This window comes from Xiphophorus couchianus, chromosome 21 (genome assembly GCF_001444195.1).
Source record: "Xiphophorus couchianus chromosome 21, X_couchianus-1.0, whole genome shotgun sequence".
Classification (NCBI taxonomy): Eukaryota; Metazoa; Chordata; class Actinopteri; order Cyprinodontiformes; family Poeciliidae; genus Xiphophorus; species Xiphophorus couchianus.
The window spans coordinates 1570776-1587245 of record NC_040248.1 but is presented as its reverse complement, the minus strand read 5'-3'; the positions used below and the strand labels follow the sequence as shown (position 1 = coordinate 1587245).

The 16470-nt window shown below is 40.8% G+C and overlaps 2 protein-coding genes across 47 annotated transcripts in view; both read left to right on the top strand.

The window, feature by feature from the left end:
• LOC114136418 (NACHT, LRR and PYD domains-containing protein 3-like) overlaps positions 1 to 16470 on the top strand; it is a 476176-nt gene that overhangs the window by 183096 nt on the left and 276610 nt on the right. The gene's annotated exons all lie outside the window — the stretch shown is intronic.
• Positions 1 to 16470, top strand: part of tnikb (TRAF2 and NCK interacting kinase b) — a 52608-nt gene that overhangs the window by 35028 nt on the left and 1110 nt on the right. For 5 of the 12 annotated variants that reach the window (XM_028004322.1, XM_028004326.1, XM_028004329.1 and 2 more), the window contains 16 exons: positions 1210 to 1374; positions 1746 to 1985; positions 3395 to 3501; positions 3576 to 3691; positions 3919 to 4010; positions 4188 to 4211; positions 7859 to 8040; positions 8120 to 8234; positions 10504 to 10612; positions 11274 to 11450; positions 11520 to 11663; positions 12634 to 12768; positions 12913 to 13013; positions 13207 to 13356; positions 14924 to 15083; positions 16139 to 16278. In XM_028004322.1, the coding sequence (XP_027860123.1) occupies positions 1210 to 1374; positions 1746 to 1985; positions 3395 to 3501; positions 3576 to 3691; positions 3919 to 4010; positions 4188 to 4211; positions 7859 to 8040; positions 8120 to 8234; positions 10504 to 10612; positions 11274 to 11450; positions 11520 to 11663; positions 12634 to 12768; positions 12913 to 13013; positions 13207 to 13356; positions 14924 to 15083; positions 16139 to 16278 (2157 nt within the window). Of the gene's footprint in view, positions 1 to 1209; positions 1375 to 1745; positions 1986 to 3394; positions 3502 to 3575; positions 3692 to 3918; positions 4011 to 4187; positions 4212 to 5425; positions 5435 to 7858; positions 8041 to 8119; positions 8235 to 10503; positions 10613 to 11273; positions 11451 to 11519; positions 11664 to 12633; positions 12769 to 12912; positions 13014 to 13206; positions 13357 to 14923; positions 15084 to 16138; positions 16279 to 16470 lie in introns of all 12 variants that reach the window. The other 7 variants (XM_028004324.1, XM_028004331.1, XM_028004334.1 and 4 more) reach the window with 4 other exon arrangements.

Sequence of the window (16470 nt, the reverse complement as noted above, 5' to 3'; positions counted from 1 at the left end):
TCTGCCGTTACCTAGCAACCCCAGTTGTGTTCTGTTTGGTCAGCTGGTTTTACTGCTGTCTGCACTGTACAATGGCTGCTGGAAAAGGAGAGTGTTTTGTTGTTGACTCACCATCCAGAAGCCACTTGCTGCATTCTTGATGGTTGCGCAGGAGGTTCCATTTCTGCTTTTCAAAGATGTATGTTTGCATAAGTGCCCATCTGTTTGCAGCCATTTTAACATGTGAGTGTAAACGTTGAGTTGGGGGCGTGGCCAGCAGCAGAGACCCTTAAACAGCTCGTTCTGGCAGGAGATCAGAACTAAAATCTCATTATCTAAGAAGGATTTTGTGGGGAAAATGTGCAGAACATGTTTTGTATCGACCAGAGACCGATCCGAACCGGTTCAAGGAAGCATAATAGGTCACCTTTAAGGATGTTTTGGTGAAGAATATGGCGTTTGTTCAGTCTTTGGATGACAGCAGTGATTCATCTCCATTTATGGACATAAAACTAAATGTTTCTTAATTTATAAATTGGTCCAACGTCCTTCAAAGCGTCAGATTAAGACTGAAAACATTTTCTTTCCTTCTCAAACCTTCTAACCTTCTTTATTTCTGCTCACTGGATTCTTCATCTCCCACTAAAATGGGATTAAAGGTGTTTTAATGCATGATGTTTGTTTTGATGTCTAACAGGAACTAACTTCTACAGCTGATCTCACGTTTCCTCCTTCAGGGTTCTTCCTCCACTCCAGGTTTCTCTCTCTCTGTGATGTTTGTTTTGTTTAGGTGCCGTCTGTCCATAGAGCAGCTCAGGGAGAATAACCCTCTAAATGGAGGCGACAGCATGTGAAAACCCCATTTAGGGCAGATCTGCAGGCCTGCCCCCTAGTGGCCGCTGCTGGACAGATGTAGGGCATCTGCAGCTATTTACAGCTGGTCTCTGTGCAGGAAGGTCTACCCTCATCACAGCCTGACAGGGAGGGAAACTTTCCACAAAGACTGAGCTCAGTTTAGGAGGAAGTTTATTTATTTATGCTGGAAAACAATCTGGCCTCCAGACTGCTAGAAAGTGAAAGATATTCATATTTTAACCTTTTTACATGAATAAACTCATAAACTAGCTGAGAAAATCAGAGGTAAACCTAGTAAAAGATGAGTTAACGCCAGCTGAGAGCGGGCGGACATGTTGTCGTGACGCTCAGTGACGGCGGTCTGCTGTTCGTCAGGTGGAGGAGCATTATAAGATGAACAGACAGGATTCTCCTGCGTTGCAGCATAAAGTCTCCAACCGGATCTCCGACCCGGCCCTGCCCCCCCGATCCGAGTCCTTCAGCAGCGGAGGGATCCAGCAGGCCAGGACGCCGCCCATGCACCGCTCCGTAGAGCCACAGGTCAGAGGTCACAGTACACTGGGAGGGGGGGGATTTATTGGATGTTAGAACCTGTTATTTCTGGTGTTGTGTAGAACTCGGTTCCCCGTCTGTCTGGAGAACGTTTATCTCCATGGTAACAGGCAGCAGTTGTCTGGTCATGGGTTCAGAGGGTTATCTAGTTCTGACCCAGTCTGACCAGTCTGGTTAGCTGCTGGTTCTCTTCCTGAAGCGTTTCCTCTCCTCCTTCACTCCTTCCTGCTTCCTGATCACATGCTAACTCCTCCTGCTCTTCCTCCTCCACCTTACCTGTCTCCTGCCTGTGTGTGTGTGTGTGTGTGTGTGTGTGTGTGTGTGTGTGTGTGTGTGTGTGTGTGTGTGTGTGTGTTCAGATGGCTCACCTGGTCCAGGTAAAGAGTCACGGCCTGTCGGGCTCCCAGTCCCTGTACGACCCCCACGGCGTGTCCTCTGCCTCCGCCTCGCCCTCCCCCTCCCGGCCCCCCATGCCCCGGCAGAACTCCGACCCCACGTCCGACACCCCCCCTCCCCCGCCGCTGTCCCGCCTGGCGCCCCCCCTCGACAAGCTGGACCGCAGCTCCTGGCTGCGGCAGGACGACGACATGCCGCCCAAGGTCTCTGCATGCCGCCGGCTGCTGCAGGCTGCATGAGCCCAGCTTCGCGTTCTGAACCCGGTGTTCTGGATTTGCTCGTCACGTCTGTTTGCACGGCTTCCTGTCTCTGTCGTTTCTGTTTCTGTGAACCCACGACTGTTGATGCTCGTTTTAGTGATAACAAATGAAGAATCTTTACTGTTAAGTAAAACTTTGATTGGTTGATTATTTATTTGTATGCAAAAAACAAAAACTTATCAAATCGTCTCTGTGAAACCTAAAAGCTCATTTTACTATTAAATGTTTCTGGTTATTTGGTTTGATGAAGACAAGATGTGGCTTTTGGTGAAGGCAGTGTGATGCTGTGGGACGACATCGACCTCATTGTACAAGCAAAAAATAAAATATCAGCTAATAAACAACTAATAAAATACTAATACTGATAATAAAACAACTAATAAAATAAAATAAAATAATATAAATAACATTTATTGTTAAGAAACACAAGAAAATTAAAAAGTAAATAGATAACAGTCATAATATGAATAAAATAAACGAGAATGCTTATTTATCTATAAATAGATAAAATAAGATAATAATATTAATACTAAATACTTGAAGTAAAGTAAAAATAATAATAAAAACCAGATTTTAAAAATGTATAAAAATAAAGGGTAAATAAAATATAATAAAAATCATTTAAAAAAACAACACATTCTAAATAATAATAAAATATATATATAAACTTACTACTAATTGAAAAAAAAAAAATAATAATAAATAAAATAAAAACAACCAGATTTTCTCCTGCCGGATGTTTTTATGACCTCTGGAGGACGGATTGACCTTAACGAACAGAATCAGCTCTGACCTCAGAAACCCGGTGAGCTGATTTCGGATTGGCTGGTTGAAGTTAGCGTCCCACAGCAGTGTCTGACCAAGCTGTATGGTTCCCCAAAGTCGCTCATCTGGTCCAATAGACAAAACAGAAACAGCTGATTGGATCAGAGGTTCTGGCCGGTTTTCCACAAACTGCTGAACCCATAAAAAATCTGAAAGTTTAACATCTAGAATTATTTTTACAACAAAGAAATAATCAACCAGAAACTACATGTGAGTCTGTTGATTGGGTCCGGTCCAGGCCCGGTCCAGATCCGGTCCAGATCCGGTCCAGGCCCGGTCCAGATCCGGTCCAGATCCGGTCCAGGCCCGGTCCAGATCCGGTCCAGATCCGGTCCAGGCCCGGTCCAGGCCCGGTCCAGATCCTGTCCAGATCCTGACCAGATCCGGTCCAGGCCCGGTCCAGATCCGGTCCAGATCCTGACCAGATCCGGTCCAGGCCCGGTCCAGATCCGGTCCAGGTCCGGTCCAGGTCCGGTCCAGGTCCGGTCCAGGCCCGGAGGATTAACGGAGTGTGTTTGTGTTTCCAGGTTCCTCAGCGGACCACCTCCATCTCCCCAGCTCTGGTCCGGAAGAACTCTCCAGGAAACGGACCGGGCCTCGGCCCGCGGGCCGGAGCGCACCTCATCCGGGCCAGGTACGGCCCGGAACCGTCCCGCCGCCACCTGAACCACTTCCTTTCAACGACTGACGCTGTTTCTGTTACCGTAGCAACCCTGACCTGAGGCGGACCGACATCTCCATGGAAACGCCTCTGAAGAGGACGAGCAGCGGCAGCTCCTCCAGCTCCAGCACCCCGAGCTCCCAGGGAGGCTCCAACGAGAGAGGTGGGGCTGGATTACACTTAATCTGGATTAACTATGAAACTGGAGTCTCTGTAGTCTGGATTACACTTAATCTGGATTAAATTAGAGCTGGATTAACTATGAAACTGGTTCAACTTTAAAACTTGATTAATTTTAAACGGGTTCAACTTTTAAACTGGATTACATTTAAAACTAAATCAACTTAAAGTTGGATTAACTATTAATTATTTCTTTGTTTCTGTTTTCAGGTAACTCTACTGCTAAAACCGACGGCTCCACGCTTTCCTCCCACGACGCCAAAGACGACAGCAGAGAGCTGACCCGGCCCAGCCGGCCCGCGGTGAGCGCTCCCAGCCGAAGCTAACGCTAACGTGTCTGTGTGTGTGTGTGTGTGTGTGTGTGTGTGTGTGTGTGTGTGTGTGTGTGTGAGTCCCATGAACTCAACTCTGTGCGACGGGCTGACCGCTCTGTCTCTCCTCTCATCCTGTCCCCCATCTGTCCTTCTGTCGTCCCTCAGAGTTATAAGAAAGCTTTAGACGAGGTCAGTGGCATTTCTCCTCTTTCCACCCTGTCTTTCGTCTTTTTGTCTTTCGTCTTTTTGTCTTTTCGTGTTTTTGTCCTCACTGACGTCCACGCATCCCTCAGGCATGCCATGCTCACCTTTTCCTGTTCCTGGGAATGTTTGACCGATTCTGTCCTGATGATTGAACTGTGTGGAACAAAAAGAAACATAACTGGGTGAAAATCTGTGTTAGCATAGCAACGTTGAGCTTCTGTGGGTTTCTAAAGTTGAGGTTCGGGGGCCATTTGTGGTCCCCAAGCTGATTATTTTTTTAGCCCTGATTGCAGTTTATGAATATTGGATATTTGTTGGATTAATTATGTTTTTTGCTTCCCTTTTAATTTCAGCGTAAACAAACAAAAGCCTAAAAATCTGCATTTAATTATTATTAAACATTTTTTAAAAATGCTCCAAAAGCCCTTGGTCGGTCTCACATTCAGGTCAAATAAATATTTCTATAAGTTTCAATTAGAAATATTACATTTATAGTTTATTGTGGAGCAAAATATCAATAATGAAATCTGTAATAAAATAATATATATACAATAACATAAATAATGTAATAAAGTACAATTAATAAACAATAAAATCACTTCTGGAGTAAAAAAGACATTTATTATTTTAAATTAGCAAAACTTTAGTACATTTAATTTCTACATTTACCTTACATTTACATTTAGATGTTTTGTTGTACAATTATTTTCCTTTTTCGAACATAAATCTGCTTTATGAAAGGATGAAAATTAATCCTCAGTTTGAAAACATTTTTACTTCATGGAAAATATAATTTTTTTATTGTACCAAATGATGTGATTGTTGCCTCTCTGGTAATTTTCTGGTAATTGAGCTTTTTGTGGAACTTATTTTCATTTTCCATATTTTGTTTTTATCCCGGAAAAAAAACTTATTTTAGTTTAGAGAAAAAAGGAGAAAAGTGAGAGATTTCTTCCAGCTTTTCACCCAGTTATTCCTCTTTTTTCTTTCCTTCCCTCTGAAGTTTTGCTGCTGAAATATTTTCCTGTTTTGTCAGACAGGAAGTCGACCTTTGGTCAGTTGCTGTTGGAGTCATGTGACTTCCTGTCGTATCCCTCAGTGGAAACGTCACGTTTTTCACCTCTGCTGCCATGGTTCATTTTCACGTCACTCTTTCTCTCTTTCTTCCTCCATTTTACCCTCCCTCTCTTTCTCATCAGGAGGAGTTGGTAAGATTACTCACCCCTCCCCCACCCTAAGCTCCTCCCACCAACCTCACCGAAGCCCCGCCCACTTTGTCCACTTCCTGCTGTGATATTTTAGAGTGGATTTTTCTCTGGTTGCTTCTGTTTTTATGCTGTGATGCGTCAGAACCGCCGCCATATTGCTACAGGAAGGATTTCAATTAAAACCCACAATAATAACTTAATAATCTGTGAAAAAATTAAATAGCCTGAATTTCTCTACTTATCTTTAATTTAAAAAAACATCAGTTTATTTATTATTCATTTTATTTAGATAAAAATAAAGTCCAATTTATTTTACTTTTTATTTGCTTAATTTCAGAACATATGGTCTATTTTATTGAATTACTTTCACATTAATTTATGAATTTCTGTTTAGAAAATCTGGAATTTTAATTAAGAGTTTTTAATATCAGTTTAATATTTTAGATTTTTTTCTTACAGAAATAATATGTCAAAATTACAACATTAAAATTCATAATCAATTATTATTGGTAATTATTATTCTTTAATCGTAATTATAAAATATTATACAAAATAAGCTGTTAAACTCTCAAAGTTGCAATTTACTTCATTACAAAATCTAAATAAAAAATAAAAAGATGTAATATTTTATGTGAAATAATACAGATTTTCTTTTATTACAAGTATAATTTTTTTATTGCATAATTTCTTTTATCTTTCTTAACTTTTTATGATTCAAATTTTTTGGAATAAAATTAAGATTAAGATATAGTTAAATTGTTTCCTTACTTGTTTTTGTCTGTAACTGTATCATAATGATTCATATTTTTACACAGAATAAATTAATTTGTTAATATATTTACTTACTGTTTACTTTTTATTCAACCCATACTTTAGGACATTTTCAGTACATTCAGATAAATAATATTTTAATTTCTGCTGTTTTATTAAATTTTCTGTTATAATTTAGGATAAATTTGCAGATTTATTTCTAAATCCTGCTGCAACATGGCAGCAGATGCATCACACTATAATCCAGTCGTTGCATCTCAGTTTATTTCTCTGTGGCTGCTGGATGTAAAATGTGGGTTTGAAGTTCTCTGAACTGTAAGAGCAAGGCATGGTCTGTAGTTCGACTCCCGTCATGTTCTCTCCTCCTGCTTGCTGCCCCGTCATGACAGACAATCAGAACATTAAACGGACCTTTATCAACCTGCATGGCGTCTCCCAGACCTGTGATGCTCCGGTCCGTTTTGCCTGCTGGATTGTTCCAACACTAAATGTTACTTTCCAGAACTTGCAATAGTCTTTATGGATTCTAAAGGATCATTTTCAGGAATTTGTTTGGAACGAATAGTTTACTTTTCTGAACCTAAAATACAAGTTACTTTCCTAAACTTACCAGTAAATTTCTAATGTTCATTTTTGTTATTGGTAAAACCTTAGACTTAATTTGTCAGAACTTAAAGGTTAAATGTTACTTTCTTCAACTTACCAAGAATGCAAACTCATAATTTTAAGGTTGATTTGCAGATTGTTTTCCTGGAAATCAGCTGGAACTGACAGGTTACTTTCCAAAACATGTAGTTACTTCCTAAAACCTGCACAATATTCTGCTGAACTTTTGCTGTATTTAATTTCAGTGTTACTTTCCAGAACTTACTAAAACAGCGAAGGTTAATTATCTGGAACTTTCCAGAATCTTTTATGGAATTTAAAAGCAAACATTTTCAGGAACTCATTAGGAACTAATAAGTTACTTTCCTGGAACTTTATGGGAAATTTTGAGTTTAAGTTATACTTTCTCAAACCTGCCAGGAATGCAAAGGTTTTAAGAATGTTAAGGTCAATTTGCAGGTTGATTTAGTGGAACATGCAGGTTACTTTCCAAAGCTTACATTTTACTTTCTAAAACCCACAAAGGACATGTAAAGTATCTATTTTTCATACCTTAATAATGTTAATAATTTATAGGTCACTTTCCAGGAACTTACACAAAACAACCTGAAAACTCTAAAACATGAGTTGTAAACTCCAGAAAAGTCGTGTGAAAGTTTGGGAAAGTAGCAAATATGGGTAAGTTCTGCAAAGTAACCTGTAAATTTTATAAATGTAGCAGAAAGTTCAGGCAGTAACTAAATTCCTTTCAGGCTCTTTTTAATTTTATTTTTTGCTGCAGTCAAAGATACATTGAGGCTCTTAAAGCCCCTGATGTGATTCTTTAAAAAACTGCAGTCCAATGAAATATTAAAGAAATTATCAATGTTTTTTATTGGAAAAACACTTTTTTACTAAGAACTCTTCTCTCCGCTTATTGATCAGGTTTGTTTGGATTTAAAATATAAAATTAGCTCTCAGGTTCTGGCTTTGTGGTCATTTTATGAAACACTGTAGTTCAGTTCCTGTTACTGCAGACTCAGTAACAGTCGGTATTTCGTCCTGCAGGACCTGACGGCTCTGGCCAAAGAGCTGAGAGAGCTGCGGCAGGGAGAGGAGACCAGCCGTCCGCCGGTCAAGGTCACGGACTACTCTTCATCCAGCGAGGAGTCGCACAGCAGCGAGGATGAGGAGGTAGAGGGCGGGGCTAATGATGGATCGGTGGCCGTTAGCGACATACCGCGGATTATGTGAGTAACACCAGATCTCCTAAAGAGAGCGAACCAAATGAACGGAGCTAAAACTGGAGTTTAACCTTTTGACCTTCAGGCCTCCGGCGAGTCAGAGCACCAACGAGTCCTTCGGCGTGATGGGAGGTCATAACGACGCCCACGGTGACCCGTACGGAGACGGCACGCAGGACAGCACGCTCATGATGCGGGAGGTGAGTCGCAGCTTTCAGCGCTGACTCCAGGTTAAACTCCGACCCAGCCAAGATGTTCTGGTTCCCATCTGGGTTCAGGTCGTTAGCACAGCCCATGAGCGCCGTCAGTTTGACCTCATTATCAGCCTCTGGGTTCAGGGTGGCTGTGCATCCACAAAAAGTCTTAAATTAATTTATCTAAAATTAAGGCCTTAAAATGTCCTGAATTCATTAATTAAACGTAAGTTGGCCTTAAATACATTAATCACAGGTTTTAAAGTTTGTCCTAGTCTTTTCTGTGTGTTTTTTCTGTCAGGTAAACGTTTGAGTCGCATGCAGGAATCTGCATTGTGTGGCCGTGGAGCCAGCTAGCTGCTAATATACGCTAGCTAACTAACTAGCTTTTTTATGTGAATTTATTGCCAGTTAAATAATATTTAACGTCTTTTGACCCTGATCGGTTCCCCCAGGATTTTGCTTTTGTTTTTGGAATTTTTAGCAAATAAATTCACTGATTTTGTGATTTAGAAATATTTACTAGAAATATTGCAATATTTGATGTATGTCAGGAAATGACTTGCGTCTCCACATCGCTCAGACTATATAACCTGGCATCAAAACAGGCTGAGTCAGCAGTGCAGTAGAAGAAATATTGCCACCTGGTGGTGGGAGTTAGCATCACTTAGACCCAATGTTTTTGGTCATTTCTGCAGCAAATAGGGAAAAGATTAAAAAGAAATGTAGTTCATACCTTCAACTAAAGGAAGAATGTAGTTACTTTCTAAAGGAGAACCATTTCTTCATCAATAGTTTTTTATTTGTTTCTGTTATGACACAGGTAATAAATTTCACTCATTTTGGTCTTGAAAAATCTTACATTTGGTTTAGTGAACCTGCAGAAACACTGTGGATCTGATCTGATTCAAGAAATGAAACATTAGTTTAAACATTCAGTTAAATCCTGAATGTTGATATTTGAAGCTTTTCCCAAAGATTTTAATTGGTTTTACTTCAGACGTTACCAGTTTTATTCTGACCCAAACTCTGGACCTGCAGCTCGTCTTTAACATGATGGAGGTTTTTTCTCCTGAAATAAACTCCACCGCCGGCAGCCTGACCTCCATCACCGCCTCGCCGCTCAGGGGCCACGCCCCCTTCTCTTCTCTTCTTCCAGAGGTTTAGGGGACGGAGGCGGAGCTCTGCCCCTGGCAACAGTTACCATGGCAGCGCTAATCCGTTCCTTGGCAACACCAACCTCCCAGATCTGGTGCAACAAAGCACCTCCACCCTGGGCCGCGCCTCCTTGGTCCAAGTAGGTGGAGCAGAACCCGGCCCTTATGACAAACCTCTGTCACCCTGTCCAACCCCTTGACCTTTGACCCACATCATCACCTGACCACTGACCCCTCCAACAAACACGGCAGCGTCTGAACCGGGTGGAACGTTACCTTCAGCACCATCAGTTCATTTCTGGCCATAAGGAGGATTTTCATCGTTCTGGTTAAACAAAAACAAACAGATGGAGACAGAAGACAACAAGCAGAAGCAAAAACTAGAATAAAACCTCGTTGGTGTTTAAATCAAACATATTTTAATGTTGGATTAAAGATCTGCGAGGTGTAAACAATGCAGAAATACAAAATCCTACCAAATGTTTAGTCTAGTTTTAGTTAAATTATCTCGGTACACAGGAGCTTGTTTTGGTTCCACTGGCAGATTATTTCACTTGTGACATTTTCTCCATGTTTTAATTGAAACTATCAGTTGAACCAGTTCATGAAGGTCAACCCAACCAAACAAACCCCATCATCAGACCTGCTGGTTTTACCCCAATAACAGGAGGAGGGTGTGCAGCTTTCACCTTGTAGCAGCTACTACTGTAATTCTCAATTGTTCCTCTCTGTGCCACTAGAGGGAGCTGCTGTGCCACTGGGGAGTTAGTCCTGTTTCTTCTAGGATTATATTTCATTCCACCTTCAAATTGACTTTAACATGTTTAATCTATGGCAACATTTAAGTAGACATTTGCATGATTTAAACTTATTTTAGGGGAAAAATCTTTAGCAAAAGTTTATTTTGATTACAAATGATTTAATTATACTCCATCTTCTCTCCTTCTTTTCCTCCATCTTTCAGTTTTCCAGCCTCTGAACCAGGAAGTTCCCACCATTTTTCTGACAAAATAAAGGAAACAACTTAGCATAGCTTTTAATTAACCCCATGTTTCCTTTATTTTAAGTCCTGACTGCTGATCAGATCTGAGTGTCTGCTGTGTTTCTGTGCTCTGCAGTACGGGATGGGAGGCAGCGGCGGCTCCAAGGCGTCCTTCACCCCGTTCGTTGACCCCCGGGTGTACGGGACCTCGCCGACCGAAGACGATGAGAAAAACTCTGCTGCAGGTACGATTCAGCTCACCGGCTTCGTCCTCGACTCCTTCATGGAGAGGAACTAAACATTTCTTACTTTTCCAACATGATGATATCTTCAGCCGTCTGTAGTTATTTTTAAAAAGCCGACAATAAATACAGCACAGAGAGACCTAGAACTCACAACATAAAACTGTGTTAATGTCCTACTTAACATAATGGGCACCACTAACCGCGCTAAAGTACTAATCGTAAACATTAGTTCCACTAACGCTAAAGCGCTACTCCAGCATGGTACTTAGCAGAAGCTAATGCAATAAATAATTAAACATTTCTTAACAGTCAATAAAGAAAACTTGACTACAGATGTTGAACGTCATTCAACTGCAAGTTTACAAAAAATCAATCATTTGAATTTCTCTCTTAGACCACAACCCAACGTCCGCCATTATTATTATTATTATTATTATTATTATTATTATTATTATTATTATAGCCACAGTTCTGATTACAGAAAATTAGCACTTTACAATTTAGCCATAAAAACATACATAAGTGAAGCCAAGTAGGCTAAAAGAAACAGGCATCATTGTTTTTATATAAATAGATATATATATTTTAAAATTGCTAAAAATTTGAATGTGTGTATACAGCAGATTTGTTTTCATCAGGTTAATTTTTGTGTTTTCTGCAGCGCTGTTTGCTGATGAGCTGCTGAAACAGGAGCAGGAGCAGGCGAGGCTCAACGAGGCCCGGAAGATCTCGGTGGTCAACGTGAACCCGACGAACATCCGGCCGCACAGCGACACGCCTGAGATCAGGAAATACAAGAAGCGCTTCAACTCTGAGATCCTCTGCGCTGCTCTGTGGGGTGAGACGCCGGCGGACGCCGCGCAGGGACCGACATGTTTCTGCAGGAAATAAAAAGTTTTTTCTGCAGGAGTGAATCTGCTGGTGGGGACAGAAAACGGCCTAATGCTGCTGGACCGAAGCGGCCAGGGAAAAGTTTACAACCTGATTAACCGAAGGCGCTTCCAGCAGATGGACGTCCTGGAGGGACTCAACGTCCTGGTCACCATCTCAGGTTAATCTGACCTTTAATGTTTGATGCCTAACTTCCTTAAAGGTTTCAGCCAACAAAAGCATTTAATTGGGACGGTAAGATTAAATGTGTTTACTTTATCCTTTAAAGGTGACATGTTATGCTTCTTTGAATGGGTTATAATAGGTCTGTGGCCTATACAAAACATTTTCATTAAAAAATTATTCTTAGCTGAGATTTCAACCTGGTCAGTTCTGCCTACTTCAAGCTGTTTTAGGGCGTCTTGTCACTTTAAATCCACATAAACTGCTGCTGGCCACGCCCCCAACTCAACATTTATAGTTGCACATGGAAATGGCTGCAAACGGATGCACAATTATACAAATAAAATCTTTGAAAAGCATTAGTAGAGCCTCCTCCACAGCCAACAAGAAATCAGCAAATGGATTCTGAATGGCAAGTCAAAAACAAACACTTGTCTTTTCCAGCAGCCATTGTACAGCGTTAAAACCAGCTGACCCAACGTGCTGGAGGTCCGCTTGCGTTGCTAGGGAACGGGGTGGTTCAGCTGGGGTTGCTAGATGAGAGGACGTGCCTGCTGATTTGTGACGTTACATTAGAAAAGTTTTCAAAATGGCTCGTTTTCCAGACACCAAAAAATATACAACTGGGTGTTTTATTTTAAGCACTTGGGCTGTTTTTAGAAGCATCTGAGACCCAAATGGAAATATAACAGTTTGAAAAATATGAATTTTTCACAGTAAAAAGGACTGCAGCAGTCAGATGGTTTTTAATCGACTGCTTTAGAGACTAACTGGTGAATTCATCAGGTCTTAACTTGCCCTCATCAGTCCTACCTGGGAAAAACCCTGCCTGTTGCTACATTGGAGGCTTTGCCTGGACTGCTCTTGGTATACAGTATAAATAAAACTTCAAAACATGTCTAAATTTCTAAATCTTTGGTGGATCTGCAGGTAAGTTGAAAATAAACCTGTAATTTCTGATTGTGCAGGGAAGAAGAACAAGCTGCGAGTTTACTACCTGTCCTGGCTGAGGAACAGGATATTACACAACGATCCGGAGGTGGAGAAGAAGCAGGGCTGGATCACAGTGGGGGAGCTGGAGGGCTGCGTCCACTATGAAGTCGGTACGTTGTCAGCTTAGAAACCCAGTAAAAACACAATCCCAATTAGGTTTTCATTATATTTAAAATTACTGAAATTAAACTTTCAAAAGAACCAATTTATTATTTTCTTCTTGTCTAATGTGTTTTTAAAATATTTTCCTGCAGTGAAATACGAGAGGATTAAATTCCTGGTGATCGCTCTGAAAAACTCAGTGGAAATCTACGCCTGGGCACCAAAACCTTACCATAAATTTATGGCCTTTAAGGTAATAACAGAAGGCTTGATTTGTATTTGTGATGTAAAGACACAGAAATATTTGGTAAGATTCAGAAGTTTAGTGCTTAAAGTTTTTGTCAGTAGGTCAGTAATACTGACTAAAATGCTTTACAGGAGAATGTAATGAATATTCAGACCAATAGGCAGTTTTCTAATCACTCACTTTCCTCTCTTCCTGTCAGTCTTTCACCGATCTGCAACATCGCCCCCTGCTGGTGGATTTAACTGTGGAGGAGGGCCAAAGGTTAAAGGTCATCTATGGCTCCACTGTAGGTTTCCATGTGATTGATGTGGATTCTGGAAACCCTTATGACATCTACATCCCCTCACATGTAAGTGACAGAGATTGTGTGTGTGTGTGTGTGTGTGTACTCTGGTATTTGTTTGATGTGGGGACAGATGTATTTACCTAAATTATAAGGACCTGTCCCCCAATCTAAACAGCTCCTTGCACAACTTTTTAATATTTTGAGATTTTATGTAAAAGATCAACACAAGTAGTGGGAGGGAAATGATACATTTGTTTTACTACCCTGTAATAAAATAAACCTCAAGAAGTTAGCTTCAGAAGTCATCTAGTTAGTAAACAAAGTCTGTTGAGAGATTAAATATCAATATACTGCTGCTGTGTGAAGCGTTGGTCTTTGAAAATAGATGTTTACAGAAGCTCTCCATCCAATCTGACAGACCTGAGCTCAAAGTTTCACGTTTTAGATGTTCAGCAGTTCTAGAAAAAAATCCTGAAAAACATGCAGTGAAAGGACTTTCTACAAAGACCTGACCAGAAAGACAGAATCTAAATAAGTGAAATTTTCTTATTTATATAAAATTTTCATACATGACTTATTTCCCTTTCACTTCACAATCCTCCTCTAGTTTGTGTTGGTTTGTTGCATAAACACACATTGAAGTTTGTAGCTGTGATGTGACAAATTGTGAAAAAGTTTAGTAAAGTATTGTTTTGGTTGTTATGAATAGAATAAAACATGAACTGCATCTACAGAATAAAAAGAATTTAGTCCCAAAACAAATAGCTATTTTAGGGCTTATGTCTGGCCTCTAGAGGTAAATAAAAGTCAAAAGTTTAGTGTGTGTTGAGTAAAATTTAAAGCTTGTACTCATTTATTAAAATCAGAGAGAAACACAGTATTTAATATGAAATAGATCCAATATCAGACAAACCCTGGATGAATCAACTGAATGGTGATGAAGTCATGAAGTAATGTGTTTTATTGTGATAAAGTCCTGATCCAAACCTCTTTGTTTCATATTTGAGGTTTTTAAGCTGGTCTTCATCAGTATTTCTCCAGTTTTGCTTTACATTTTGATTGTGTTTAATTTCTATGACCATTTTCAGGCTGGTAATCCCCAAACTCTTTTTCATGAGTCATAAGATAAAAAGACTCATAAGCTGAAGAAATGAACCAAAAGCCAATTTTAAGTTAGATTTGTACACACCCCCAAAGATAACACTGTTTGTTATTTTAGCTCCGACACGATGATTATTATTAAGTTACTCTGTGAAAATTTGGCCTACAACTTAAGAATGATACATATTTTATGGATTAAGGACAAAAATGAACAAAAACAGGAAACATCTGAAGACAGAGCCATTGATCAGCTGCTTGATTCAAGACTTTTGCACAATCCTGCGACTTCATTAAGTCAAAAACGGCGTCAGCAAGAACATAATGAGACAGTAAAGCCAGTTGAGTCAGTGTCCTCCTCTAACCCTGGCGGTGTTTCAGTCAGAGATGGATGAGGAGAAGAGGGAGACGGTGACCATAGCAACCGCCTCTCATCGCCTTTTGGCGCTGTTGAGTCACGCTGTGTCCGTTTCCATGGCGAGCCGCCTCTCTCTCCACCTCCCCCCGTCATCCCGTCTCTGCTGCCCCACAGATCCAGGGTCAGGTGACCCCGCACGCCATCGTGGTCCTGCCCAAGACGGACGGCATGGAGATGCTGCTGTGCTACGAGGACGAGGGCGTCTACGTCAACACCTACGGCCGAATCACCAAAGACGTGGTGCTGCAGTGGGGCGAGATGCCCACATCCGTCGGTATGTCACAGAGAGAAACACAGAGAGAAACAAACATGTTTCCTGATTTGTAATGAGCTGCAATCCTTCATGTGTCTCTAACACAGAATCTGTTAGAGACACAGATTCTGTCTAAAATACTGCCAGGGAACTTATTTCACCTTTCCTCCTTAAAGCTGCAGTACGTAACTTTTTACATATTTGTTGAATCTGTCATGTCATGACAGTAGGGAATGAGACAGATAATCTGTGAAAAGATCAAACTCATCTCCCAGTGCTCCCAGTGCTAACTGGAAACTTGATGATTTATATCTGAGGTTAGAAAAGTTTTAACGATTTAAACATCCCATAATGCCTCAGGCTGGTTGTCCTGCTGACCCTCCAGCAGCTTTTCCTCCAGGATCATTCTGGGTTTAACTCCATACATCTGAAGGAAGCCATCCCACAACATGACGCTGCCTCCACCATGCTTCACAGTATGGATGGGGTGTTCAGGTTGATGTGCAGGTTAGTTTCCTCCACAAAAAGTGTTGGAAACAGGAGAATCAAAGATGTGTGTTAACCAGATGTTTTTAAGAATATTTCAGTTTGCAACAAAGAAATTCAAAATAGTAGATTTTGTTTTAAACACAAGGTGAAACTTTCTAGATTTTCTTAAAAACGTCTGCTTTAGACGGCTTCAGGGAACAAGAGACGTTTTCTAACAGAGGAAGTCGCATTTCGAGCCGAACCTGCTCTTCTTCTGCAGAGTCGCGTCCTGACAGGGCGGTGTTGTTTTCATATGGACTCCACCCAAAATAACCAAGTCGCTCCACATTCCTCAGGATTATAAACATTTTCTAGATGTCGCGTCAGGCTTCTGGTTCTGACTGGACGGATTATTGTTCTGCCAGAGCTGGAAGGATTCAGTTAATGTCGTATTGATCAGTTACAGATATGAAATCATGATCCATTCAGATCAAACCTCTGATCTGATCAGTCCGATAGAGAGAAGCTCTGGCAGCGATTGTTCTGGGTTTCTCTCTCCATGTTGGTGTATTTACATGTATATTTATGTATATCCTGCTGTCCTGCAGCCTACATCCACTCCAACCAGATCATGGGCTGGGGGGAGAAGGCCATCGAGATCCGCTCCGTGGAGACGGGACACCTCGACGGCGTTTTCATGCACAAACGAGCTCAGCGCCTCAAGTTCTTGACAGAGAGAAACGACAAAGTGAGTCTGAAACCAGCTCAGATCTGACTCTCATTTAGCATTATTTATATTCTAGCAAAACTTTTTTAAAAATCTGTAAATCAATAAATCAGTTAATTTGACTCTAAGTAGGTTGATTCTTACCAATCTTCTAGCTTTTGCCGTTCTTATGTAATACTTTATTAGAACTTAAATTTAACTATGAATAACTTA